This window comes from Mus caroli, unplaced genomic scaffold (genome assembly GCF_978045245.1).
Source record: "Mus caroli unplaced genomic scaffold, Mus_caroli_1 scaffold_13, whole genome shotgun sequence".
Taxonomy (NCBI): Eukaryota; Metazoa; Chordata; class Mammalia; order Rodentia; family Muridae; genus Mus; species Mus caroli.
Genome location: NW_028227268.1, coordinates 43,228,818 through 43,254,981, shown reverse-complemented (window position 1 = coordinate 43,254,981; position 26,164 = coordinate 43,228,818). Strand labels below are relative to the sequence as shown.

The following is a 26,164-nucleotide window of genomic DNA, read 5'->3' as shown; positions in this document are numbered from 1 at the left end:
TTGGAAACCTGGAAGAGAAGAAGGGCTAGGCGGTGAGAGAAAGATGCAGCTAAGACAGCCATTCTCATCAAAGCTCCATTTTACTATTCCTGTACGCAGTTATGAAACAGGGGAAGGGGGCCTGATTCCTGCCAAATAATCTTGGGGTCCAGTAGCATGGCGGCCACGTGTATGGCTCCGGAACAGCAAAGCGGTAGGCTCCAGCAGTGGGCGTGGCAGAATGATTGAGCAGGAAGCTCGACCCCTGAGCAAGCAGGTTTCAGGCTGGGGGAGGGGAGACTACAGTTATTCACATGTTATAGTCATAACTGAAAGGCTCTGAACTCTCTTGGTTTTAATGCTGAATAATAATAAACCAGATAAATTCTGTTATTTAAGCTTGTATTCACCATTAAAATACATTTAGACATTTATAATTTACCTTTATGTTTATGAATTAAATTTGGCTGGCTATTTGCAAATAAATTGTATAGCTAACAATGCATTTTCTAAGGCTTCAGCACAATGACTTGAGGAAATGTATATTGACTATGTTTTTTCATTATGAAACATAACTGTCCTAACAATTTAATTTCTGCAAAACTAAGAATAAAAATTGGAAATTTTCATCTTTTTCTATGGGCTGGCTGAAATAACCTAGTTAGATAAAAATCAGTTAAAATCATCAGGTCTTGGTGATTCTAAATTTTCCTTATTATCATTAGTTTTAAAAAGCAGAAATTTGTGAGATGGTTTTTTATTGGTTAAGAGTACTCTGTACAATTTTTATAAAATCATGTTACAGCCCTACCTGGCTTTCAGAGTCTTTAATGTTACCACATTTAGTTTTGGTTTTGGTAATTTCAGTCTGCATGCATGCATAACACTTAGTTGGTTGGTCTGTAGGTCGGCTGGCCAGCTCTGTGTGTATGTGTGCGTGCGTGCGTGCGTGCGTGATAGATAGCAGGTTCCAGACTCATGGTACACATAAAGCAAGCAGACACACAAGCATGCACAGAAACTGAAATGAATCTTTCAACAAGATAGACTGTTTTGCTTTTTTATTACTTATTTTTCAGTAAAAAAATGTGTGTGTGCTCTGTGTGTATGTTTGTGTTCCAACAGAGGCATAAGATCCTTTAGAGCTGGAGTTACAAGCAGTTCTGAGCACTCAGTGTGGGTGCTAGAAACTGAATTCTTGTTCTCTGAAAGAGTAGCAAGTGCTCTTAACTACCCAGAACCATTGCTTCTGGGTAGTTAATTTTAATAGTTTTATTTCTTGTTGGTGCTGCTTTTTAAAACTAAAACATACAAGGACAAAGGCCTGGCACACTTAGAGATTCTTTGCACATCTAGTTCAGGACATATCACAGAAGCAGAGCACAGGTGACTGGACAACGTCACTGGACGTCGTCGTCATCCTCAGTATCATTTAACTCTGCACGGACTGCCTTTTTATTAGCTGTCAAGCCTGTTAGATACTGGTGCTGCTTCCATCTTCGCCTAGGTCTATGTAGGGCCCTGAGCTCCTAAGGAACATCTTGTTTCAGCTGGCTTTAATTATGGCTTGTGGCAAAGCTGCATTTAATTTTTTTTTAATTATTTCTAGAAATGAAATTTAGAGCAACAGAATACCCTTGGGTATATTGTTTAGAAGGCTGGAGGTTAAATATACTCAAGAGTAGTAGAAAAGAAGTGAAACAATTTGTCTTTTACCACAACCAAGACAGGCTAATGATTAAGCTTCAAAGGTAACATTGAAAGGAAAGATATCGTCAGCTAATACTTAGTTCAAATGTATAGTAAGGAGTGGTTCCTTTCCCTAGTAAGTCAACAGAGAAAGTAGAGAAAAGTGTTTTGTGCATTTTTTAAAAAGGGCTTACTCTTTAAATATGAAATGATAGCCAGATACAAGCCATTTGTGTTTATAGTTGGTGTTTTGCTACTATGTTAGATTGATCTGTAGTAGTACAAACGAGGTGTTTTTTCTTCCTGTATTTCCATTCTGTAGAAGCTGTTTCTGGACAGTTTACGGAAAGCCCTCGCTGGCCATGGAGGAAGCAGGCAGCTGACTGAGAGTGCTGCCATTGCTTGTGTCAAGTTGTGTAAAGCAAGCACTTACATCAACTGGGAAGATAATTCGGTCATTTTCCTACTGGTTCAGTCCATGGTAGTTGATCTGAAGGTAATATGCTGTTCTTTCCCTTCTATAGGCCTTAAGAAAATTAAGTGGATAACCTTCTTGTATAAATATTCTCCTGAAGATAATTGCTAACTCTAAATTTTGAGTTAACTTTGATGTTATGTTCAAAGGACCTGCTTTTGTTGTTACTGTGCTCATTAGTCGAAACTGAGAACAGGAAGACTGATATGCATTGGGTTTCCTTAATGTGTAGATAGATGCTTGGATCTTAGATGATATCGATAGACTATAGTAACCAGTATTTTGTGCTTTTTCCGGCGACTAAAGTTTATTATAATCAATGTGACTAATGTTGATTATGTTTATATACCTTGTTAAATAAATACTTCATGACTATTTAAAGGCCATTGTTTTCTATTGGGATTTTTATAGAACCTGCTTTTTAATCCAAGTAAACCATTCTCTAGAGGCAGTCAACCTGCAGATGTGGACCTCATGATTGACTGTCTTGTCTCTTGCTTTCGGATAAGCCCTCACAACAACCAACACTTTAAGGTCAGATCATTGTTTTATATAACCATGCTTATTGATGTGGTTATCTTTATAAAATGCAGAAACTATAAAGATGAATAGGTATACTTTCATTAGTGTTTCTTTTTTTAAAAAAATTTATTTTTATTTCATGCATTTGGATGTTTTAGCTGCATTTATATCTGTGCACCATGTATGTGTATGGGGGTGACAGAGGCCAGAAGATGGCATTTGTGTCCCCTGGAACTGTAGTTATAGACAATTGTGAACTGCTGTGTGTGAGTGCTGGGAACTTAACCTAGATCCTTGGTGGTCTTAAACTCTGAGATATCTTTCTAATCTCTTACTAATATTTCTTAACTCTAATTCTTGATGTTAATTTCAAGACCTTAAATTTATTTTATTGAAAGTAACTTACTTTTTGCTGTTTTTTTCTCTCTGTTTGTTAATGTACATTTTTTTTTTTTTTTTGGGGCAGATCTGCCTGGCTCAGAATTCACCTTCTACATTTCACTATGTGTTGGTAAACTCACTGCACCGCATCATCACCAATGTAAGTCTAAAGCTAGTACTGTACTACTAACAAGTAAAGGTTTCTTTGTTGATTTGGGTTATATGTTCTTTTCTTTTTAAGGAAGATTCTGGTTTTATCAACTGTTCTGAACTTAGACCTTTCTGTAAAGCAGAGCTTCCCTAAGATGATTCCACCAGCAGTTATGTCCAGCTGCAGTTGTATATTCAGTCTCTACCTGAGGCTTTTAGTGAGAGGGATGGAGTTAATAGAATCTTTTGGAAGGAGTAAGCCTACAAAGTTGCATTTAAAGTTCAAAATCTGTTGAGAACAATGCCACTGAAAAACCATTTAGTGCTTTGGTAACAAAGCATTGACAGATTGTTTCTTACTCTCTTTGTTAAGTTGGAAGGAAGAGTAACTGTAGTCCAGCCTAGCTATGGGCATTTAAAATGGTGAAGCTTCACTTGATTTGACCTTTTCATCCCCTTAATTAGAATAAAACACATGCTTTAAAATACATACCACAAGAGACAAAAGCATTTCAGAGAAAACAGCTGACTTCATTAGAGGTATTTGTGCTGTGCGTGTACGAAATGGAAAGCAGACAGGAAGGTGGTAGTAGATGTGGACTGCAGAATTTAATATCTCTGTGTATGGACAGTTGGATTTGAATGTTCTCTGATTTGATTTTTCTTAGTACTACTTTTACACATTGGCAGATATGATACACTTATGAATAAGTTGTTCACTTTGTTTCTTTTTTCTTCCCTTAAAGTCTTTGATGACTAATACTTTGGAGTATTTGTCTTACTTCTAAATTCTGTTTTATGACTTGTGAATTAAAATAACACCCATTCCTTTATTTGCCTTGGAATTATCAAATTAAACCTAACATTACTCTTTTTGAAAGGTATTTTTGCAGGGGAAAATAACTGCTGATCAAGCTACTTAGTGACACACTCATTTTGCTTTGTGGAGTGCTAGTAGCATTTTAGGATGTTGGGTCTCTGTTTCAGCCTGGCCTTGCAGGACATCCATCACTCATGAAACGGCAACCATGCTCTATCTCCTGCATTATGAACAACTAAATGCTTAGGAATAATACAGCCCTCATTTGAATATCACTGATAGAGGTATAAGTTACACTCAATCCAGTTAGTTCCAATGAGGATAGTATTGTGAATCTAAGTGTAGATAGAATATGTTTATATTAAAACCTGTACATTTGCCAGTGTAATGACTCAGGCCATCGTCTCATTGACTCAGCACATTGACTCATTCCAAGGTTTAGTTCTAAATTTAAAAAACAACAAAAAAGATGATTTTCCTATCCCTTAAGTTTATATGTAATTCCAAAATACTAGTTGCCTACCTTGATTCAAAATATTGAAAGTATTCCACTTATTAATTGGATAACTTTATATGAATGGTTAACATTTAATAAATCCAAGTTTATAGTCTTTGAATATTCTGTGATTAGTTACTTTAATTGTGAAATATTTTTGTCTATAATTGAATACATAGAGCACTTTCAAGCATGGACTTGGCACTGCTGTAAGTGGCTGAGCTGCTCCTTTCTGGGTTTCAAGCATGCCTGGAGTGTTAGTTCCTGCATGCCTCTGTCCATGTGCCTGATGAAAGCGTGTGCTCCCCTTTCTGAGGAGTGCTGCATGTATGAAGGCAGAGTGTGTCTGCATCCGGGGACTTTTGTGTATAAAGCACCCATACTGACTAGTCTTTAAATACATCAACATCTGTTGAGTGGAATAGCTTGTAAACAACTCAGATAATGCCAATGTGTCTTTTTGTTTGTTTGTTTCTTGAGACAAGGTCTCACCATGTAGTTTTAGATGGCCTGAAACTATGTAGACCAGGCAGGCCTTAAACTCAGAGAGCTCCGTCTGCCTCCCGAGTGGTGGGGTTAAAGGACTGAGCTACTGTACCCAGCTTCCAAAGAGACTTTCAGTTATACTTTAGTTATACCTCATCCTTAGAGATTGCTGGGTAAATTGTGTTTTATTAGAGTCCACACTACCAAGACTTGAGGCCAAAAAATACTGACTTTAAAGTACTTTTAATTGTTAAAGACTATAACAGTAAATATGCAGATTTATACAATTGAGTTTTATAGAGTTTTACTGGAAATTTTTACTAGGAAAATGTTTGTTTTCAAGTAATATGAATTCTTTCCTAGATTCATGGAGTCTAGATCTTTAATTTCTTGGTATATATTTTCTTTTTAAATGCTTTGGTTCAGTATACCTCCTCAGTGCTCCTTTTCCATGTCTACTAAGCCAGTTTACAGCTTTAAAAAATTATTATGTTCCCCTAAAAGATAAAAGTCGTAATCTTTTTGTGGGTTTATGTAGAATGAGAAATTATGTTTGGAGTTTTATATTGCTTCTGTGAGATGTCCTCATACACAATTTATAAGTACTATGTTTAAATCTAAAACATTCCAATTTCATTTAGAGATTCTTAAAGTCTATTCACTATTTGAATTTTGATGCAGTGGTAATTTTTTTTAGTAGTTTCTAAAGTGGTATTTATACTGTCACTTTTTGAAAATGATGTGCACTAAGAGAGAAACTATAGTTTTAAGATCTATGTTACATCTGTATCATCCGTATAGGCTTTTAAAAGGTTAAATTAGATGTGCAGCTAGGAAATTTAAAAAATATAGATGTAAGTCAACATGCTACAGATAGGACAGTAGTTCATTGCAGATTTTTTTTCTTGTAGCAGTTTATTGTAGTTTGCCTTTTAATAGTTCATATATTGAAGGTAATCTCTGGCAAGAGATGGTTAAAGAAGTATTTCTAGGGTACTTGAAAATTATTTAAATAACCTTGAGGAATGTACATAATTCACTTATATTAGTCTTAATATTTTTAATAAACTATTATTAAGTGGAAATGTCTATTTCATTGACTAGTTTCAGAATGCACACACTTAGTAACTGACTAAAACACTAAAGTTTTATTAACTCAGGGATGTCTAATTTTTAGTGCCTATTTTATTTGAGAATATAGCCTTTACTTTGAAATAAATGGATTAATTCCTTATGAAAATAGAAAATTATAAAAAAAAATTAAATCTTAAGTCTAAAAGTTAATATATAGTTGTCTTAGTTAGGGTTTCTATTCTTGCACAAACATCATGACCAAGAAGCAAGTTGGGGAGGAAAGGGTTTATTCAGTTTACATTTCCATACTGCTGTTCATCACCAAGGAAGTCAGGACTGGAACTCAAGCAGGTCAGGAAGCAGGAGCTGATGCAGAGGCCATGGAGGGATGTTCTTTACTGGCTTGCTTCCCCTGGTTTGCTCAGCCTGCTTTCTTATAGAACCCAAGACTACCAGCCCAGAGATGGTCCCACCCACAGTGGGTCTTCCCCCCTTGATCACTAATTGAGAAAATGCCTTACAGCTGGATCTCGTGGAGGCATTTCCCTAACTGAAGCTCCTTTCTCTGTGATAACCTCAGCCTGTGTCAAGTTGACACATAAAACCAGCCAGTACAATAGTGCATACATATTACTGTGGTACAGTTTTACAGTTATCAAAAATGATTACATAGTAAGGTGGTTGTGGTAGCTTATGCTTGTAGTTCTAGCATTTAAGAGGCTGAGGCAGGAGAATCACAGGTTCTAGACCAGTTTGGACAACATAGTGAATTCCAGCAAGAACCTGTGTCAAAAACCAAACAGATGTAAACTAAACCAAAACTGAAAATAGCAACCCCCCCACTCCTAGTAATTTGATAAGATATTAAAGGAGATGCTTGTCTATTTAGTTTATTGATTTCTGCCAAGATTTTATGCAATGTATAGGAAGAAGTCAGGACTCAGTGTACTTTTTTTTTTTTTTTTTAAATCATTGAGCATTTTGTTACTTTCAGGTGATTAACAAAACATAGAAATCTGGTTACACTGATCACTGATGGACTTGGGCAGATCAGTGCCTCAAATCTGAGAGATGTGTTATATTCTGTGATAGTTAGTGTTGTCAATAAAGTCTGAAGATGAGCCTTTGAGCATATCCATGAAGATTGATATCATGATTACGTTAATTGAGACAGGAAGGCCCCTGACCACTGTGTGGTACTATTCCCTGGGCAGTGAGTAGAGAAAGCTCTTTGTTCCTGCTTTTGGATTTGATGTGACCAGCTCTCTCCAGCTCTTGCCGCTTTAACTTCCTTGCCACTAGAACCTGGAATTGTGAGCTAAATAAATTCTTTCTCCCTGAAGTTGCTTTTGTCAGAGTATCTAATTACAACAACATGAAAAGAAACAGAGACAGTAAACACCACCAGTGTGTAGGAATTGGCTAAATCAAATAACCGAGAGACAGCATTACCATAATAGTTCAACATTTATATTTCTTAAATTAATGAATTTTTATTGTGTATGGTTGTTTTGCCTACTATATGTCAGTAGAGGCTAGAAGAGGGTGTTGGATCCTCTGGAACAGGAGCTGCAGATAGATGTGAGCTGCCATGTAGGTGCTAGGACTTGAATTAGGGTCCTCTGTAAGAGCGGCCAGTGCTCCTAACTGCTGAGCTACTTCTCTAGCCTCTATCTTATGTATTTTTAAGATGAAGTCTTTCTGTGAAGCCCAGGATATCATTGAAGTTCCTCATGCCTTAGCCTCCCTTGTGTCAGGATTAAAGGTGTACACTACTGTGCTTGCCTTAGTTTTTCTGTAAAGAGAGTTTGTAACTCAAAATACTGTGAGCTGTGAGAAACTTAAATGTTAAGACTAGCTTGATTTTTTTTTAAATGAAGAATAAACTATAAGTAGGATGAAGCTGTTAAGTCACCTGTATTTACTATATGAATGTGTTATTTAATATCAGATTTTTAACTAAAGTATTACAAATTGAAAATTTATATTTAAAGCATATTGTTCTCATGTATAGCCTATATAAGTAGTGAAAGTTTATCCAGTCATTTTTCTATAAACTGATAAACTTTAATGCTTTTTCACAATTATTATTTTTCAAGCATTTAAAATTGAAATATATTAATTAAATTTAAAGCAAAAGTCATTTAAGGATACACTTAAATAAAACAGATTTTATAAATCAGCTAGATTGGCTAAATGGAAATAGGAAAATATATATATAAAATAATTATTTTATAAACCCTTAGCTGGGTCTGGGGATATAGCTCAGTGGTAGAGCACTTGCTTAACATACACATGTCCCAGGGTCCTGACTTTCATGTCTAGCTTTGTAAAAACAAAGATACTTAGCTAGGATCAGCTGTCTTTGTTTTTGGTGACCATTTAGTCTTCCATGTGTTGTGCCATCTGCTTATCAATGTAAAAAATTATTGATATACTAATGGCTTTATTCCATTTACTAATTTCATGTTAATTGTTGTTTATAAGCACTTGACTAATGGTTTTACATAGTCTTTCAACATTGTGTTGAACCACTAATCTCATGGAAAACTGTGATGGTAGCATTCTTACCTGGTGAAAAATATATAATGTATGCATGTGTTTCTGAAATTTGTTAACACTAAACTTTTTTAAAAGATAAAAATTGGTTGAAGAATTTTGCAAATAGTTTTTAAATTTAATATGGCATTGTTGAGAAAGGAGAATCTCATTTGCACATGCTCAGTATTCTATTTTAACATGTGTGTCTGCTTAGTGTCTGACTTAAAGAGATCATTTGGAGACTTTGAAAATCATATTGTATGTTTGCATGGTCTTATAAAGTTTTTCAGAAAAGTATAAAAGTATTTAAAAAAAAAAGAAGGTATACAGCAGTGAAAGAATATGTACAGCCCGTGTGATTTTTGTACTCTGTTCTTTCGTTTTTTCTTAGTCTGCGTTGGATTGGTGGCCTAAGATTGATGCTGTATATTGTCACTCAGTTGAACTTCGCAGTATGTTTGGTGAAACACTTCATAAAGCAGTGCAAGGCTGTGGAGCGCACCCAGCAATACGAATGGCACCAGTAAGAAACCATGAGCTTTGAATTCCACCTGTGTACTGCATTTCCAGTCTTCTCATTCCTGCTGATGGAGTTAACGGGTTGACTGGGTCCTTCCTTCTCTAGGAATGCTGTATTGCCATGCCGTTGCTGCCCAGTTACAGTAGTTGTTTTTCACTCCTTCTGTTAGTTGAAATTGATTTTCCTAAAGTTTTCCAGAAAATGCTAACGTCTTAATGAGTGTCATCTTGCTTGTGTTTTTGGTTTAACTTTTTCTTACTCAGTTGTTTTGATTTGTTTCTTACTTTCAGACATTGGGTTAGAGTGTCCTGATGCTGAATGGTATAGGAAAATTAGAAACCGAGTAAAGCAGGTGTTACTTAAAGGATTTATGTTTTAGTAAATATGATCATTTAGCAAAAATTGATAGGAGCTTGACACTGATGTTTATTGAAACGTAACAAAGGCTTACTTTGAAATTGTGTTCCAAGAGCTTAGTTAATAAAGACTGTAAATCCATAGAGAGTGGGTTTTCATAGCTCATGATAGGGTTGTGCCCATGATTTCCTTACTCGTACGTAGGAAGAACATTCACAAGGCGACTCTTGATGTGACTGGTGCTGCTTTGTCTTCTGCTTACTTTCCCATCTTATTGGCTGTTGTTGCTCACGTGGTCAGGTGCTAGCCAGTCACTGTGTCACATGGTAGTGGGCTTCTGTGGCTGGAAGTACATATGATCGAGCCATTGTAACTACCTCAGAAAAGTCCTTGATTTCTTTGACTTTTTTGAGTATAGTTACCATTATAGTCACATCATGTCATTTCAGATGAAAATGTATCGTGTCTTCACCTGTTGGTTTTATCTAATAAACTATGCATCTTACACGAATAGTTAAGCAGGTCGCTCTCCAGCATGCTTATCTTTCCAAGATGCTAAGGACACAGCACTTTCCTTTATACAGTTAGGCTCAGTCCTGCCCAGCTGTCAGAAGCAGTTTCTAAGGATTTTAAAAATATACCAGGTGTTCAAATGAGAAAGTTTTCTATACAAGGTACCATTCTATTTTTATCCTAAAATATTTATTTTTGTGCTAAAAATAATAGCTGAAAGGGCATGTCATTGATTTTTTTTTTCTTTTTAAAGGGCTTTTATTATATAACCATGAAAGGTTGCTTTAGGCTGGGATTTAACATGTTCATATCAATGTTGGACAGCTGTTAGGGAATTAGAAAAACACTGGGTACGTGTAGTTCTCTGTTACACCCACTCTGGAGCCCTCTGGAGCATCTGATGACTGATGGGGAATACATACACACGGTGTGCATTTGGGAAGATCTATTTGTACTGTCTTGTGGAGTTATACTCTGGAGATCAAAAGGGGGGTTTAAGTTAGCTTAATATTTAAGGAGTAGATTATAATTGCAAATCACCTGTAGACATTTTGGCAGGAATGAACACACACACACACACACACACACACACCATGGTGTAGTCAGCAATCATATTCCGAGTGTTCTGTAATAGACTTCTTGGTAAACCTCAGTGGTTCCTCGGATGGATCAAGGCTAGATTTGCTGGATTTTCAGTCAAAAAGATCTGGACATCTTGAAGGGTGAAAGGCCACAATCAAAGATGGTGTTTTGAGGCTCGCATACTGTAGCACACACTTGTAATCCCAGCACTGGTGAGGCAGGAGAATTACTGAGTCCAGCTTGGTCTACCCAGCAACTTTCAGGTAGTCTTTTTGGGAACCTGCTAGCTTCCTGGCTGAATGTTTCTGGTCTGTGGCCTGAGAACAGGAGAGCTTGAATTTTAAACACATGCATTTCCAGCCTAGCTCAGTCCCAGTGTGTCCTGAGCGACCTGTATCTGCAGAATCAATTTTTTTTTTCCTTCAGTGCTGAAGATCAATCCCAGGTTTCCCATAAATGCCTAACATATACTATACTATACCCCCTGCCTCAATGGTATTTTATTAAATAAAATTTAATATTCAAGCTTACTTAATTTACTTTTTGTGATGGTATGTATACGATACCTTTAATGTAAAAAAATTGTTACAGGTATATATGTTAGTGGTAACATATAGAGTAGCTATGTAATATTTCTTAACTAGACATTTTCTTTAAATTGTAGTAATTCCTTGAATCTACCCCCACCTTGTGTTTTGCACTAGGAGGGCATGCTAACTGTCAAACCCAGGAGGGCTTTCCTCTGTCCAGCTGTACCACTGATCTGTGTCTCAGCCTCAGCTTGCTGTGTGCTGGGCCATAGCTCAGTGTAAAGTGCTTTCTTACCTCTTACACTGACTGATAGGAGGATAATTGGAATTGGTGGAAAACCATATTTGCTTCCTGTTTTATATTCAACCCAACACCTCTGCCACTTAATTTTTATGCATGAGTGCTGAAATGAAATGAACCTCATTTATTCTTTTGAACTGCCACAGATTTGGTTGGTAGTCTGACATAATCTACAATTTTAATTTCTTAGATTTGGTTGTTAGTTAACACTTGGAGGCCCTACATTGTGCTATGGTCACTGTTTTCTTTTCTTTTTTTTTTTTTTAAAGATTTATTTATTGTTATGAATAAGTACGCTGTAGTTGTCTTCAGACGCACCAGAAGAGAGCATCAGAAGAGAGCATCAGATCTCATTACGGATGGTTGTGAGCCACCATGTGGTTGCTGGGCTTTGAACTCAGGACCTCTGGAAGAGCAGTCAGTGCTCTTACCTGCTGAGCCATCTCGCCAGCCCCCCTGGTCACTGTTTTCTTAAAGCTGTAACTAGTAAGGATTTCTTGTGGCTCAATGACATGATAAAATTTTGTTTTATTTCTATTTTTATTTATTATTTTTGGTAGTATCAGTATACATTTAGTTTTCAGAGTCATTTTTAAGCTTTTTTTTTTTTTTTTTTTTTTTTCTTCTTTGAGATACAGGTTATGTAGCTTTGGCTGACCTTGAACTCACTGTCTTCCTGCTTCTACCTCGGTGGTCTAAAAGATTCATTTTTTTATTATTTTTAATTATATGAGTATATGTGTCAGTGTGTGCACATGAAAGTAGATGCCCATGGAGGCCAGAGGCATTAGATGTCCCCTGGAGCTGGAGTCACAGGTGATTGTGAGCCATCTGATAGGAGTTCCTTCTGGTAAAGCAGAATACACTCTTAACCACTGAGCCATTTCTCTAGTCCTTTAAAGTTCTGTATATTTGTATGTATAGTATTATGGATGTATGTGTAATGGCTGTAGGAAAACTTTCTGTTAATATTTCCATTAGAGAAAATGGCAAATTAATGTAATCCAGTTGTATAAAAAAAGGAAGTTTTAGAGTTTGGGGAATATTTAAGGTAAACACTATTCTTCATGTTAATGTGTGAATAAACCACAGATATGCCTGGTGTTAATGCTAGAATCATGGGTTGTGCCTTGTTTACACTGCCTGAAATCATTTTGGTAGCTCTTAGGAATTGAGCTATGCCTTTGCTTTGCTGCAGACATAGCAGTGCAGAAGTTCTAGCTGAGCATAATGGGCATGCCTTTAATCTAAGGTCTTGGGTGGCATAAACAGGCAAGTCAGGACTATACAAGATTGTTTGATTGATTATTTAATATGTATTTATATTTTTTGAGACAAGGTTTCTCTTTGTAGCCCTGGTTGCCTAGAACTTACTCTGTAAACGAGGCTGGCCTTGAACTTAAGAGATCTGCCTGCCTGTGCCTCCAGGGTGCTAGGATTAAAGACATGCACCACCATTACCTGCCTCATAGTAAAATCTTGTTTCAAAAATGTTCTGTCTATGAAAAGGTAAACTATTATGTATTTCAATATAGTATTGATTTTCTAATAAATCAATCTTGAGCGTGGGGTTGCTTCCCGCCTCCGTGGTTTATGTTCCTGAGTAAAAGACACCCACACAGCCTCTGTATTTTAATATGCCTTAAACAGCACAATAGCAGAGGGACTGCCTAACCTCTATGATGTTAGAATCTACCTCCCACCAATAATTCCAAGTTACTACTCACTAATTTCTGAGTTCCATCTTGGCCACATTTTCTTGGCCCAGAGCCCGGGGTGTTCTCCTTGCTTCTCTACTTCATGGTGGCCTCTGTGTCTCTCCTCTCTCCATATTCTCCTAAAGCATGGCAGATGCCTTTCTTCCTCATCCTTATGGTCCTAGGCCTGGGAAACCTAAAACCCTATCTTTTTCTTCTCCCTCACTATTGACTGCTTGTATCTTTATTTCCCAATCAGAATTAGCTGGGGCCAGGTTCCCTGATGCTACATGTAGACACTCTTCTGCAGACTGTTTTGGAGGACCCAATGAGTATTTGAATACAGGCAGCTATATTTCAAAGCTTGACAACTGCTTGATATTTTGGGGATAAGTTACTTGGTAGAAAGTAGTAGTTATTTGAGGCCTGGAGAGGTAGGTGGCTCAGCAGTTAGGAGCACTTGTTCCTCTTAGAGAAGATCTGAGTTTGATTCCCAGCTCCCACAAGATGGCTCAGGAAAGTTCTTATATTTAGTTCTAGGGGAAGATGATACCCATACAAGCAGACAAACCTCACACATGCAAAAACAAATTTAGAGCTTGAAAAACTAACTACTTGGATTTTTTTTCAATAAGATAAAAATATGTTGTTGTTGAAGCTATGCCAGTTCCTTTCTGACTCTTCTACAGAGTACCCTTGAAGATGTTTTGAATGAAGTTAAAACCCAGTTTCCTAAGAGTTGTTATTATATATAGCTTGTGTTGGATTGGATTTTATTGTTTTAACTCTTTGAAAGTTTGTTTGATTTGTTTTGATAACTAAGCAAACTAAGGCCAAATCTGGTTACAGGAATTAGAATGTCGCATGGCCCAGCAGAGTTAGGTCTGAAGTTGTTTTGACGCCTGCCTAGTGTCTGCTCAGCCCCTCAGTTGCCCTCCTTCACTAGCAGGTTAGCTGGTTGGATGATGACGCTCTCACTGCTTCAACACAGACTCATAAGCTCCCAGAGCAGCGCCAGGCACCATGGGCATGCTGGTATGCTGTGTGCCAGGCACCGTGGGCATGCTGGTATGCTATGTGCATTTGTGAGTGATTTTTGTGGATGAATTTATTTGATTGAACTAAAAATTTGTCTATTTGGGTTATTTATCTTTCACAAAACCAGTTTAATAAATTTTTTCCATTAATATGGCCCTTTAAAGAACTGCCTTCATAATGTTTGTCTGGTATCATTTCTAGGTTTTGGTCTATAAAGCTGCTTTTTTTGATCATTGGAACTAGCTGCTTTCATATGACGATTATACCCATGTTTTTTTCTTTCTTTTTCTTTTTCTTTTTTTTGGCACTTTAGTAGCAATTTTAACTTTTTGAAATATTTGTCTGAGAGTAATAATTTATATTTTAAAACTAGAAATATGCTTTAATAAAATTAAAATGTGAAGTTTTAAATTTTGGTCTTAGATGATATCTTGGCATAGATGTTGCTTACCATGCCTGTAAAGTCAGCCCTAAAGTTTCAAGTTGGCAGATGGTTTTGGTTCCTAATAAATAACTTAGGACTTTCTTGTCTGACATAGCTGACTGTCTTTAACCAGAGCACATGTGTCAGTTTAGATCCTACTAATTTTTGTAGTACAGAAGATAAATTAGTAAATGAAGTCTTTTTTTTAATTTCTACTTAAGAAACAGTTTGTTAAGCAGCTAATTGTTCCTGACTTTATATAACCCACTAATGGCCATTAGATTAAAAGAGGTAATTGGACTTTCTCAAGTTTAGATTTCCTACTAGTCAATTATACTATAGAGCAAAATTTACATGTTAGTACCTGACATTAAACCAAAAATTACTTAAAAAACAATTACTAAATCAGAGATAACTTATGTATTGCTGGTTGTCCTCTGACTGTGTACTTCCTGTGCAAGCCATGTCACTCTCCATTACATCATAGTGAGTTTGTTCAGTAAAGGCTTCACCTTGATTTCTTATTAGACCTTGAAACATACACATGCACGCACATGCAAGCACACACACATATCTATACAGCAAACATTCCACAGAACTAATTAAATACATCTGACAAACATTTCCTTTAGTGTTGAGAGTTTGGATATTTCATTTCTTAAATGCTTAAAAATTGAGCACTGTGTGTGTTGGGTGATATATTCATCTTCAGTTGTTAAAAGAAAATAGCCTGTCTACAGAGACATTTGTTATGGTTGAATAAAGGCTTCATAGTCTGCTATCCCTGTATCTTTTTATGTACTCACTGTAGGCATCCAGGTCAAAAGTAGATGGTGTGTGTGTGTGTGTGTGTGTGTGTGTGTGTGTGTGTGTGTGTTAGTTAAAGGAAATAGATAGAGCGACAGTGAATCAAGAATGCAATTGTTAGATTTTTTTTAAATTGACTAACATTGAGAATTATGTTAATCGACTATAATATCTCTGTAGTTGAACTACATTTTCACCAGAGTTCTGTTTTATGAATATTCTTAGGCAAAAAGACAAATGCATACATCCTATTAACTTAAAGAGGAAATGCCGTCAAAATAAAAAAGCAAGTTCCTAACTAAAGCCATGACTACAGAGGTTGCCTACAGAGACTGTTTCAGCAGTTCTAAAGAACATACCTTTACTTCTATCTGAAAGTGGATGTTTATTTTCCTTTGTATGGTATCGAGGATTCACAATAGTTTTTCATTTCTTTTAGTCCAGCCAAGTGCTGCATCTTACAGTGTACAGTGTATTTGTGTGTGTGCATGTGATATAAGTATTTGCTAATTTGAATTCTCTAGTATTCATGTGTGATATTCAGATACATTATTTTCCCTCTTACTATTTTCATATTTGAGAGCCAGTTTTTGAACCCAAGAGTCAACTTGATATTATGTCTCTAGTGTTTTAGATTATTATTATTATTATTATATATTACTAGATTGTTATATAAGATTGATGTAAATGCTATAAAAACATTTTTAAAAAATGTAATATTAAATGTATGCTTATTAGCTTATGTTTCTACCAGTATCATACATTTGGTGGTATGAAATGTTTGTTTTCAAAGCATTTTAAATAATTTCTTTTATAAAGTATAGCTATTATTCTGAACCTGATGTCTAATTGTTTCTAAGGTGATGCCATGTTTTTGATTTCTTATTAGAGTCTCACCTTTAAAGAAAAGGTAACAAGCCTTAAATTTAAGGAAAAGCCTACAGATCTAGAGACAAGGAGCTACAAGTGTCTTCTTTTGTCCATGGTGAAACTGATTCATGCAGACCCAAAGCTTTTGCTTTGTGTAAGTATTTTTAATGAAATGCTTTGAAATTATTCCAGTAATCTATTTGAACTGAAAGACCAAAATCCTTTTAAATTATGAGTAACCTCTAAAACATTGCTAAGAAAGCCAATTTCAGGAATTCCAATATAATTAGATTACATTTTCTAACCTTTCCCTCCTCATTGAACTGTCCGTAGTAGTATCATTTGCCCTTGTTCTGCATTATAATCAGACCTATTTCTGGGGTCAGGTGGGACAAATGACTATAACATCGGTGCGCTCAGCATCTGAACTGCTCACTCTTTTTGCTATTGCTAAGCGAGTTAGCTTCTATAGCTAGCTCCCTGTGTGTTCCTTTGATCAGCCTTCTATTTTCATTGGCTCTGCCTGTAACCATATTAGAAGAGAAAGTTAAAATGAGAGTGGTTAGTATCCAGTTATTGCCATAGCTCTGCTTTTTATTGCTGCAAATGGTATTATATTCCTGAGAGCTTCACTTTTTGGTGCACAGAGTAATTAAGAACTGATGTAAACAGTGTAACCAGGTGAGAGTAAAGGGTTAAGAGCACAGGCTCTGGGGAAGGACTGCTTTGCTTCACCTTAGGCTTCTCATCTGAAAAGGTAGACAGGAATATAGTGCCTACCTCAGAGAGACCATTAAGAGTGAAATAGTTTGTGTAAGGCTTTTAGGAACAATTCCTAGTGTATAATAAGCAATAAAATTAGTTACTGCTATTATTAGTAAGATACAGTTAGCGTTAGCATTCTTACTGTCCAAGTAAAACAGTTTGAATTGTTCACAGGATGGTCTGTTTAACTTTTATCAAGTCTCTCTAGTCCTAGACTGTTGGGGCCGGCCTGCGGCTCTCATGTCTGGGTTCGAGCCTGGGAGGCAGCCTGGAACTGAAAAAGAAGAGGGAAACTAGATGGACGAGACAGGGAGAGAGAGAGAGAGAGAGAGAGAGAGAGAGAGAGAGAGAGAGAGAGAGAGAGAGAGAGAGAGAGATGGAACCAAGACAGTATTCTGATCAAGGCTCAAATTTTTAATGGTGGACACTGCTTTATAAAGGAGTGGGGGAGCCCATTCCTGCCAAACCTTGGAGCCCAGCTGCAGGTGACCACGTGTAGGCGGACTCCCAGCAGGTAGCAGCAGTGGCAGTGGCTGAACAATAGAGTGATCCAGGGAGGCAGGCTCCATCCTGGGTGATCTCCTTATTGGTTTAGCAAAGTCAAGGTCTGGCTCAGCCTGCTTCAGGCTTGTGGGAGGCTACACTAGACCTATCAAGTCTCTAGACCATCAGGTAAAGCCTTCTGCTTTACTCAGTGTCAGGCTCATCCTTCGGTGCTTTATGGCTTTGCAGCTATGCTCTTCAAATTACTAAAATGAAGGCATTCATGACTAAGTGGCTGTGGTTTCAAGAATTCTATGAACCCCACGTTTTGAGTGTGTGTGCACACATGTGTTTTTGTTTGATTTTTGAGACAAAGTGTTGCTGTGTATACTAGGTTGGCATTGAATTTACTATGTATGACATACTGACCTCAGATTTGTTGGGTATCCCAGGCTGGCCTTGAACTAGATGTTGCTGAGTGCTGGAATTACAGAAATGTACTGTCATGTCTGCACTCCAGAATTTTAAGAAATATTTATATATGAGTAATTTTTCTGATAATGAGAGATAATAGAGCCAGAGTGGATGAGGTTCCTAAAGTATGGGTTACCCCAAAAGAAGACCTATTATCTTTTTGTGTTTTTTGAAAAGTCCACCCAAATTTGAGAGTTTAATAGAATTAACAGTTAAATCTTTAGTTTGGAAAAATTTTTAAAAATTTGTCAGTGGACTCTGAAAATTAACTTTGTTCTCTTGGTTTCTCGGGTGTGTGGCATGAACTGTGGTGACATCTCACTGTGCTTGCCACAGGATGTTACTCTGTTTACTTGGCTGCAGTTTTATGTTCACCTGTGATTTTCATGTTAGATAGGTTATTGTTTGAAGAAGAAGGGTTGAATTGTTTGAGGGAAAATAGTTTTTAAGTAAAATTTGCTGTCTTCCAAGAGTTATGGAATCCTTTTTACTTCCCTTGATGAGGATAATTGAACCAGAGCCAGGTAGTTTTGTAAAGCAGGCAAAAGCTCCACCCCCGGCTTACTCCTGATCTTTGTGGGCTTTGTTTTGTGTTTGGGGGAGTTGAGAGGGTGGGTGGGGTTTCCTTTGATAGGCTAATTGTCACTACCCAGGACAGCTGCCTAGCTTCACGGACAGTGCTTCCTTTGCTGCCATCTAGTGGTTAAGTGACTTTCCTCAGTAACCTCAGGAAAGTCAAACAATATTGTACACATAAATTCTAACCCTTAGTTAGTAGGAGAAATGTAAAGATGGTCTCAGTCATGGCATCTTTGTTGAAGTAATTTGATTGTGTCTTGTGTTTATACCATCTTTGTCCTGGTTCCTGTCACTCTATGTGTTCCCAGCTACTACCATTTCTTACATTCCCCAATCATTTCTCTGCACTATGTTAGAATGTTCTCTTTAAAGAGTTTTGTCATGCCTGGTCCAACTTAAATATCTTTTAGCTAAAGTTGCTCTTGGATAACAGGTAAGTGGATCTTTGAGTTCATGACCAGCCTGGTCTAGAGTGAGATCTGGGACAGTGAGGGCTATGCAGAGAAACTGTCTTAAAAAACAAAACCAAAAACGAACCCCTTCTCCCCCCAAGCCCCAGAATGTGAAGTTTGACGGGGCTGGAGAGATGGCTCCGTGCTTCAGTGCTTCCTGCTTTTCCAAAGTGCCTGCCTCTGGTTCCCAGAACCCACACAGGCAGGCAGATCACTATTGACTGTAGCTCCAGCTCCAAGGAAGCCAACACTCTTCTGCCTCCATGGCCACCTGCACCCATGTCCTGTCTACACAGACATGCATACATGCATAGAAATAATAAATACAGTTATTAAAAGCAAAACTGAAGTTTGTTTTTCTCCTACAGAATCCAAGAAAACAGGGCCCTGAAACTCAGAGCAGTACTGCAGAACTAATTACAGGGCTCGTACAACTGGTTCCTCAGTCACACATGCCAGAGGTCGCTCAGGAGGCTATGGAGGTAAAGGAAGTGAATTCTGGGCATTTGAAAGAAAGACTGTAACTGTCTCTGTCCTTTTTCTGAGAACTTAATTTTTTAAGCAATTATTTGACTCTTTCTATGTGCTTTCTCTTAAAAATATATTTAAAAAAATTTAAATTGTGTGTGTGTACATATGGAAATCAGAGAAAACTCAGGTTTCTGGTCTTGGATGGCAAATACCTAACCAGCTGTAGGCATCTCATCAGCCACTACAAATTCATTTGTTTTTGAGACAAGATTTTTGTGCTATTGTCCTGTCTGGTCTCTAAATCCTAAAACAATCCTCCTCCTTCAGCTGTAATATGAGCTAGAACTTTAGTTGTATGTCACAAGTCAGGTTGTATTTGAATTACATTGTGTAAAAAAATTTTTGGAAGTTTATAGTTTCTTTATTCCTTACTTTCTTTTTGTGTCTGCATAATGGGGGTAGGGTGTGCTGCACTCGCAGTGGCACGCCTGGAGATGAGGGGACAGCCTGTGGAGTTTCTCTTCTCTGTCCACCTTTATATGGGTTCCAAGAGTTGAACTCAGGTGTTCAGGCTTCTGTAACAAGTTCCTTACTGATGAGCCAGGTAATGGATGGTAGACATTCAGTGTGATTTCTATTTGAGAATTTCTACAAATAATACTATTAAAGTTACTGTATCATTTAATATTTCCATTAGCAGTGTATTGGTGTTTGGTATTTCTCCATTGTTGATGACACTCATGTTTTTAAATTACAGTTAATCTACTGTGTTAACAAAGGCGACTTTTTAAAAAATTATATTTGTAGCTGGATGGTTGTGGTGCATGCCTTTAATCCTAGCACTCAGGATACAGAGGCAGGTGGATCTCAGAGGCAGGCAGATCTCAACCAAGCCTACATAGAAAGACCCTATCTCAAAACAACAGAAAAATTACATTTCCTTATTTATTGTATGGGAGGATATGTGCACAGCATATAGGAAGAGGTCAGAGGGTAACTTGTAGGAGTTGGTTCTTTCTTCCCACCACTGGGTCCCAGGGATTGACCTCCAGTTGTCAGGCTTTTACCGACAGCAGTACCTTTACTTACTGAGCCAGCTCACCAGCTTAGAGTTTACTTGTTTTTAAAATTATCTTTAATCTTTTTTTCTTTCTTTCTTTTTTAGTCCAGTTGTTATCCCCCTCCTGGTCCGCCCATCAACAGTTCCTTCTCCCATACGCCCCTCCCCCAGTTTTCAAAAGGATGTCTCCACCTCCAACCCACCCCAAGTCTCTAGAGGGTTAGTGTGTCTTCTCTCACTGAGGCAAGACCAGGCAGTCCTCTGCTGTATATGTGTCCAGGGCCTCATATCAGCTAGTGTATGCTGCCTGGTTGGTGGCTCGTGTCTAAGAGATCTTAAGGGTCTGGATTAGTTGAAACTGCTGGTCTTCCTATGGGTTCACCCTCCTCAGCTTCTTCTAGCTTTTCCCTAATTCAACCCCAGGGGTCCCCAACCTCAGTCCATCGATTGGGTATAAATACCTATGTCTTGCTGCTTTTTGGGCCTCTCGGAAGGCAACCATGCTAGGCTTCTGTCTATAAGCACATCATAGCATCAGTAATAATGTCAGGCCTTGGAGCCTGCCTTTGAGATGGATTCCCATTTGGGCTAGTCACTGGACCTCCTCAGAGTTTACTTTTAAGTGTTATTTTTGTACTGACAACCTAAACATACACCTTTAATCTAAATGAAATTTATTTTTTTATAATTAACATATACAAATAGTTTAAGACTTAAGAATATATTCAGCCCAGAAAGTTTCCTTTCTGCAGTTAATACTCCTACCCTTATTTTGTTCACCTCCCTTAAGTTAGGAAAAAACTTTTGACACTCGTGTATTGTCGCACATGTTAGTTCCCTTTTCCTGGTTGTTGATGAATATTGCACTGGCTTGTTCACTAATGGGCTCAGTTGGTAGACAACATGCATTTCTACTGAATGTCAGCCTTGTATTCCTTTGCCGTCCCCATCCCTTCTTATCCTGTGTCTTTCCCTTGGCTCCTTTGTAATAATTGATTTGCTTTGTTAATGTAATTAGTTTGCATTTTAAATAAATGAAATAAAGGTTTTTATTTTTAGTTCAGCATAATTGCTGTAACTGTATTGTGTTAGTGGTTGGTTTTTCTCAAGGTTCCTCCTGTTTTATTCTGTTTAGTGTCCCATTGTATGAATATAGCACAACTTGTTTGCTTATTTATCAGTTGATGATCATTGGTGTTTTGCTTCTGGTTATTTAGAAGTACAGCTTTTGCTGGGTATGGTGGTGTGTACCTTCATTCCCAGCATTCAGGAGGCAGAGGCAATTGTAAATTTGAGGCCAGCCTGGTCTACATGTCGAGTTCCAGGCCAGCCTGCTACAAAGTAAGGCTCTGTCATAAAAAATGATGATGATGAAGGAAAAAAATTGATAGCCTCTAGGTACACACACACACAATGTGAACAGATTTTTTATTTTTCTTGAGTAAATTCTAACTGAGGCAAAAATCTTACTGTGTGGTCTCAGAAGAGACATAGCATAGCTATAAGAACACTGAAAGAAAGATAGTACAAGCATAGAAAAGTGTAGTGTCGTACATAGAAAGTAAAGGTGCCTTATTTATGTGTAAGGATGTGTATCTGTGAATGTATGTGCACATGTGTGTGGGTACCCAGGGAGGCCAGAAGAGGATATTGGCTCCCTGTAGTTGAGGTTACATGCAGGTAGGTTGTTCACCTACTGAGATGGATGCTAGGAACCAAAGGCAAGTTTTCTGGAAGAGCAGCAGCAAGTGTTCTTAGCTGCTGAACCATCTCTCTAGCCCCAGATTCACTGGAGAGGGGGGGGGGGGTGGAAGGAGGGAGGAGAGAGGGAGAGAGAGATGAAGATCTTGTTGCAAAGGCTCAGTCTAGGAAGTAAAAGTGCATGAAGTTACTAAAGCTTCAGGATATATAAAACAAAATATGTAAAGTCCTGTAAAGAAAGAAGCTGTTTACAGTGCAGATGCAGAGGTGTTCCTGAGTACTTTCCTAACATCCGGTGGGTAAGGATGGGGTGGGGTTGTTATCATTCAGTAGAATACTACACTGAATTCAGACAGTACTTTTTTTTTTCCCCAAGCATACCTGGAAGATATTTAACAGAGGGGTAGACTTAAAACTATCAAAGTATTGAAATATTATTTTATTGCCGTAGTAGAATTAAGATAGAAATCAGTAAGAAAAAAAGTTTATAAATTTTAAAATGTTGATACTATGTTTTCGTTTACATACTACTGAGTATAATTTAGTACAACTACCATTAAATGCTATTTTATAATATCAGAGCTAAACATAAATGCTGACAGTTTACTCCCGGTCATAGAGCCAGCAGAAGTGCACATGTCCACTTACAAAGCACACAAAATGGTCAGCAGTGCAGCTTGTGTTGTATCTTCCTCCAAAGTATGAGCCATTCAGATATGACAGCCGAGTAGACAATTCCTGTTATATTGATTTAACTGAATTCTATGCAGTAGTGAAAATAAAATGAATTGGATTGGTGGCACACTCATTTAATCCCAGCACTCGGGAGGCAAGAGACAGGAGGATAGTTGTGAGTTCCTGGACAACCTTATCTACATGGAGAGTTCCAGATCACCCGGTGCTGCAGAGTAAGACCCTGTCACTAAAATGATGAAGATGATGAAGAAGAGAAGAAAAATTGATGGCCTCTAGGTCACTAATACATAAATCTAAGTTGTGAACAGTGTTCATTTTTCTTGAGTAGATTCCAACTAATGTAAGACAACAGCAATAACCAAAAACCCCAAAAGAGGCTGGTTTACATAGAAAGTTCCAAGACAGTCAAAGCCACATAGACCCTGTCTGAACGTAAACCAAACCAGCATGAGTTACTGATGAGTGCAGAAGCTGCATGAGGCTCACTGACATGCTGTTCAGTGGAAATAACCAAAGGCCAAGGGCATTCTGTCAGCTCCCTTACCCAAGCTTCACAGGCAGAGAGAGCAGCCTGGTGAGGGCAGGCAGAGAGCTGATGCCTGGGAGGGGAGGGCTGAAGGGCCTTCCTGGTGTGGGTGGTGTTGTTAGGTGGTGGTGGGACATGCAGCCAGTGAAAAATCTCTGAGCTCTCCTCTCCAAATGACCTCCTGCTGTACCATGTGTGTGTGTGTGTGTGTGTGTGTGCGCGTGCGCGTGCGTGTGCATGTGTGTGTGTAAAATCATCCTAGAAATTGCTACATTGCTTATATTGTCTTTGGAGGATCTATTCAAATATTTTGATTATTTTCACTTCAGTAATCAATTCTTACATTTCTTGTCTTGTGTATAATATATAATTCAAGATTTAAAAAAATACATGTATCTTCCTCTAATAATCAGGAAGACCTTAATTATTCATTAGTAAGAGAATGAGTTTATATTTAAGAGAGTGGTATTTCAGCTTGGCATGCTATTAAACATCCATTCAAACCTATGGGAGTTGTTCAGCAGTGTTTGAGGATGCTTAGGAGACGCTAGATGAATGTAATGTGTTTGGAGCTTGCTGAAGCTGTCAGTCCCACACTGTGTAGAATTTATTCATCAACAACAAACCACAATAATAAGGTGCTTCCCAACAAATTGTATCATCTAATGACTCCATAGCCATCTTTTTAATGTCAGTGTGTTCTCTGATATTGGCATGATAACATAGTCACCTTTGAGGTACTTCTCAGGGTCTATCTCTGTCAGATAACATATAGCAGTATGGAAAATTAAAGCAAAGGAGAACATGAAAAGATATATAATCTCATTGAAATGCAAAAAACTAATAAATTTTTATTCAGATTAAACAAAAAACTTTATTAAACAGAGAATGTGTCACCTAAAAAACCCCAAAATATCCCAGTCTTACCAAATGCCAAACCATTTGTGAGTGACAGGCATAAAGCTAGGATTTGGGTCTCCGCTTCTGTTCTTTGTACTATACCAAAACACTGCCTTCTCTTCTTTGTATGCATAATATGAAGTCCTTCAAAAACACAGATGTGCCTTGGCAGTTCAACACCCTCCAAAAGAGAATCTCAGTATGCCTTAGGTTCTTTTCTTTTCCCATCAAACACTTTGCCCAAGTTTCTATGATAGGCCTAGAACCCCTGAAGCAGTGGAGCTCATAAAGACTGTGCCCCATTGATGTTAGCTCTCTCTTGACACATGTTTTTGTCTGCAAAGTTCAGATGGAATAAGAGAAAGCAATTGCTTTAAATTCCCAACCAAATTGATGCCACTATGTGAAAAACAATAGAAAACCCTAAAGTACCAGGAAATTGTATCAAGTATTTGTACAGTAATGGTAAAGCTGAATTGCAATTTGTACTATCTGTTTTTTTAAAAATGCTAAGTATAAGTTACTTATTTGTTCCAGGTAACAGTTCATTGATGTTTTAATAACGGGGGCTTAAAGATCCCATATGTATTTTTACCATGGACTGAATGTACTGAGCACAATAGAATTTGCGAGGGAATGGGGAAACATTGTGGAGTTGCAGTCTAACTTGAGCAGGTTTGATGATAGGGTCTTTGCTTTAATAATCTTTGATAGTTTTAATTTATAAGCTAGCATATTTATATAGAAGTTACTTATTTAAAATGAGTCACTTAATTCTGGCTAGTCTTCATTAAATACTTTAAAATAAACTGTTTTTAAACATAAAGTTTGCTTTGTTTTTGCCTCTGTCAATTTTAGAAAATAACTTTTATGTCTAAAATGTCTATGTAACAAGCAAGTTAATTTCTACTGTTTCATTGTGTGGGTTAATATTGCTGTGTGTGTTAATTTTAGGGGAGATATTTTGTTCTAGAGTTATTAATTATTGAAACCTCGTTGTTTATTTCTTGAAGCAGCTTGGTGTGTGTATATTGTTCTGAGTTCATTCACAGCTCCATTTATATGCCATGTAGCGTAATGATGGCAGGGGCAGAGGGAGTTAGTTCGGGGTTGGTATTCTGACTGGCTGTAAAAAACATGTTTTTCAATGTTCTTAAGACAGACCCAGCTGAGTTTGTTAGCATTTGTAAAATGAGTGCTCCAGTGTTGTTTCCTTAAAGCATTTTCAGTGCCTTCTCCTTTGTACATTTCAGGCTTTGCTGGTCCTTCATCAGTTAGATAGCATTGATCTCTGGAATCCTGACGCTCCTGTAGAGACGTTCTGGGAAATCAGGTATATGGACTTTCACATTTTAATTTGGTTATTGTCTTTAAATATTAGCTATATAATATTTAGTTCATTGTTATATTTATTGTTATAAGTAGATATTTTTCAATTTTGTTTTTAATTTGAATTGAAAATGTTAGAATATTTAACTGTCAGAGAACTAACACATATATGCAAAAAAGTTTTAAAATGGTATTAATTTTTATCAGCTGGCTACAAGTTCTTCTACTTCATGTATTATTCTTTGTGGTGTACTTCTAAGCAGTTACAATTGTGTTTGTTGTTTTGAGACAGGGTCTAACTATGTAGCCTTGGCTAGCCTAGAACTTAACTGTGTAGATCAGACTGGCCTTAAAGTCCAAGAAATCCACTTCCCTCTGCCTCTGGAGTGCTGCGTCTAAAGGTGTGTCCTATCATGCCTGGCTATAATTGTGTGTGTGTGTGTGTTTAAGTTTATTTATTATTATATGTAAATATG

The 26,164-nt window shown here is 37.4% G+C and overlaps 1 protein-coding gene across 6 annotated transcripts in view; it reads left to right on the top strand.

Moving 5' to 3' along the window:
• The window catches only part of Nf1 (neurofibromin 1), a 247,835-nt gene that overhangs the window by 76,278 nt on the left and 145,393 nt on the right, over positions 1–26,164 (top strand). For 3 of the 6 annotated variants that reach the window (XM_029483491.2, XM_029483493.2, XM_029483490.2), the window contains exons 9-16: positions 1,991–2,164; positions 2,555–2,677; positions 3,132–3,206; positions 4,692–4,721; positions 9,005–9,136; positions 16,272–16,406; positions 19,374–19,487; positions 25,613–25,692. In XM_029483491.2, the coding sequence (XP_029339351.1) occupies positions 1,991–2,164; positions 2,555–2,677; positions 3,132–3,206; positions 4,692–4,721; positions 9,005–9,136; positions 16,272–16,406; positions 19,374–19,487; positions 25,613–25,692 (863 nt within the window). The remainder of the gene's footprint in view (positions 1–1,990; positions 2,165–2,554; positions 2,678–3,131; positions 3,207–4,691; positions 4,722–9,004; positions 9,137–16,271; positions 16,407–19,373; positions 19,488–25,612; positions 25,693–26,164) is intronic. The other 3 variants (XM_085829768.1, XM_029483494.2, XM_029483492.2) reach the window with 1 other exon arrangement.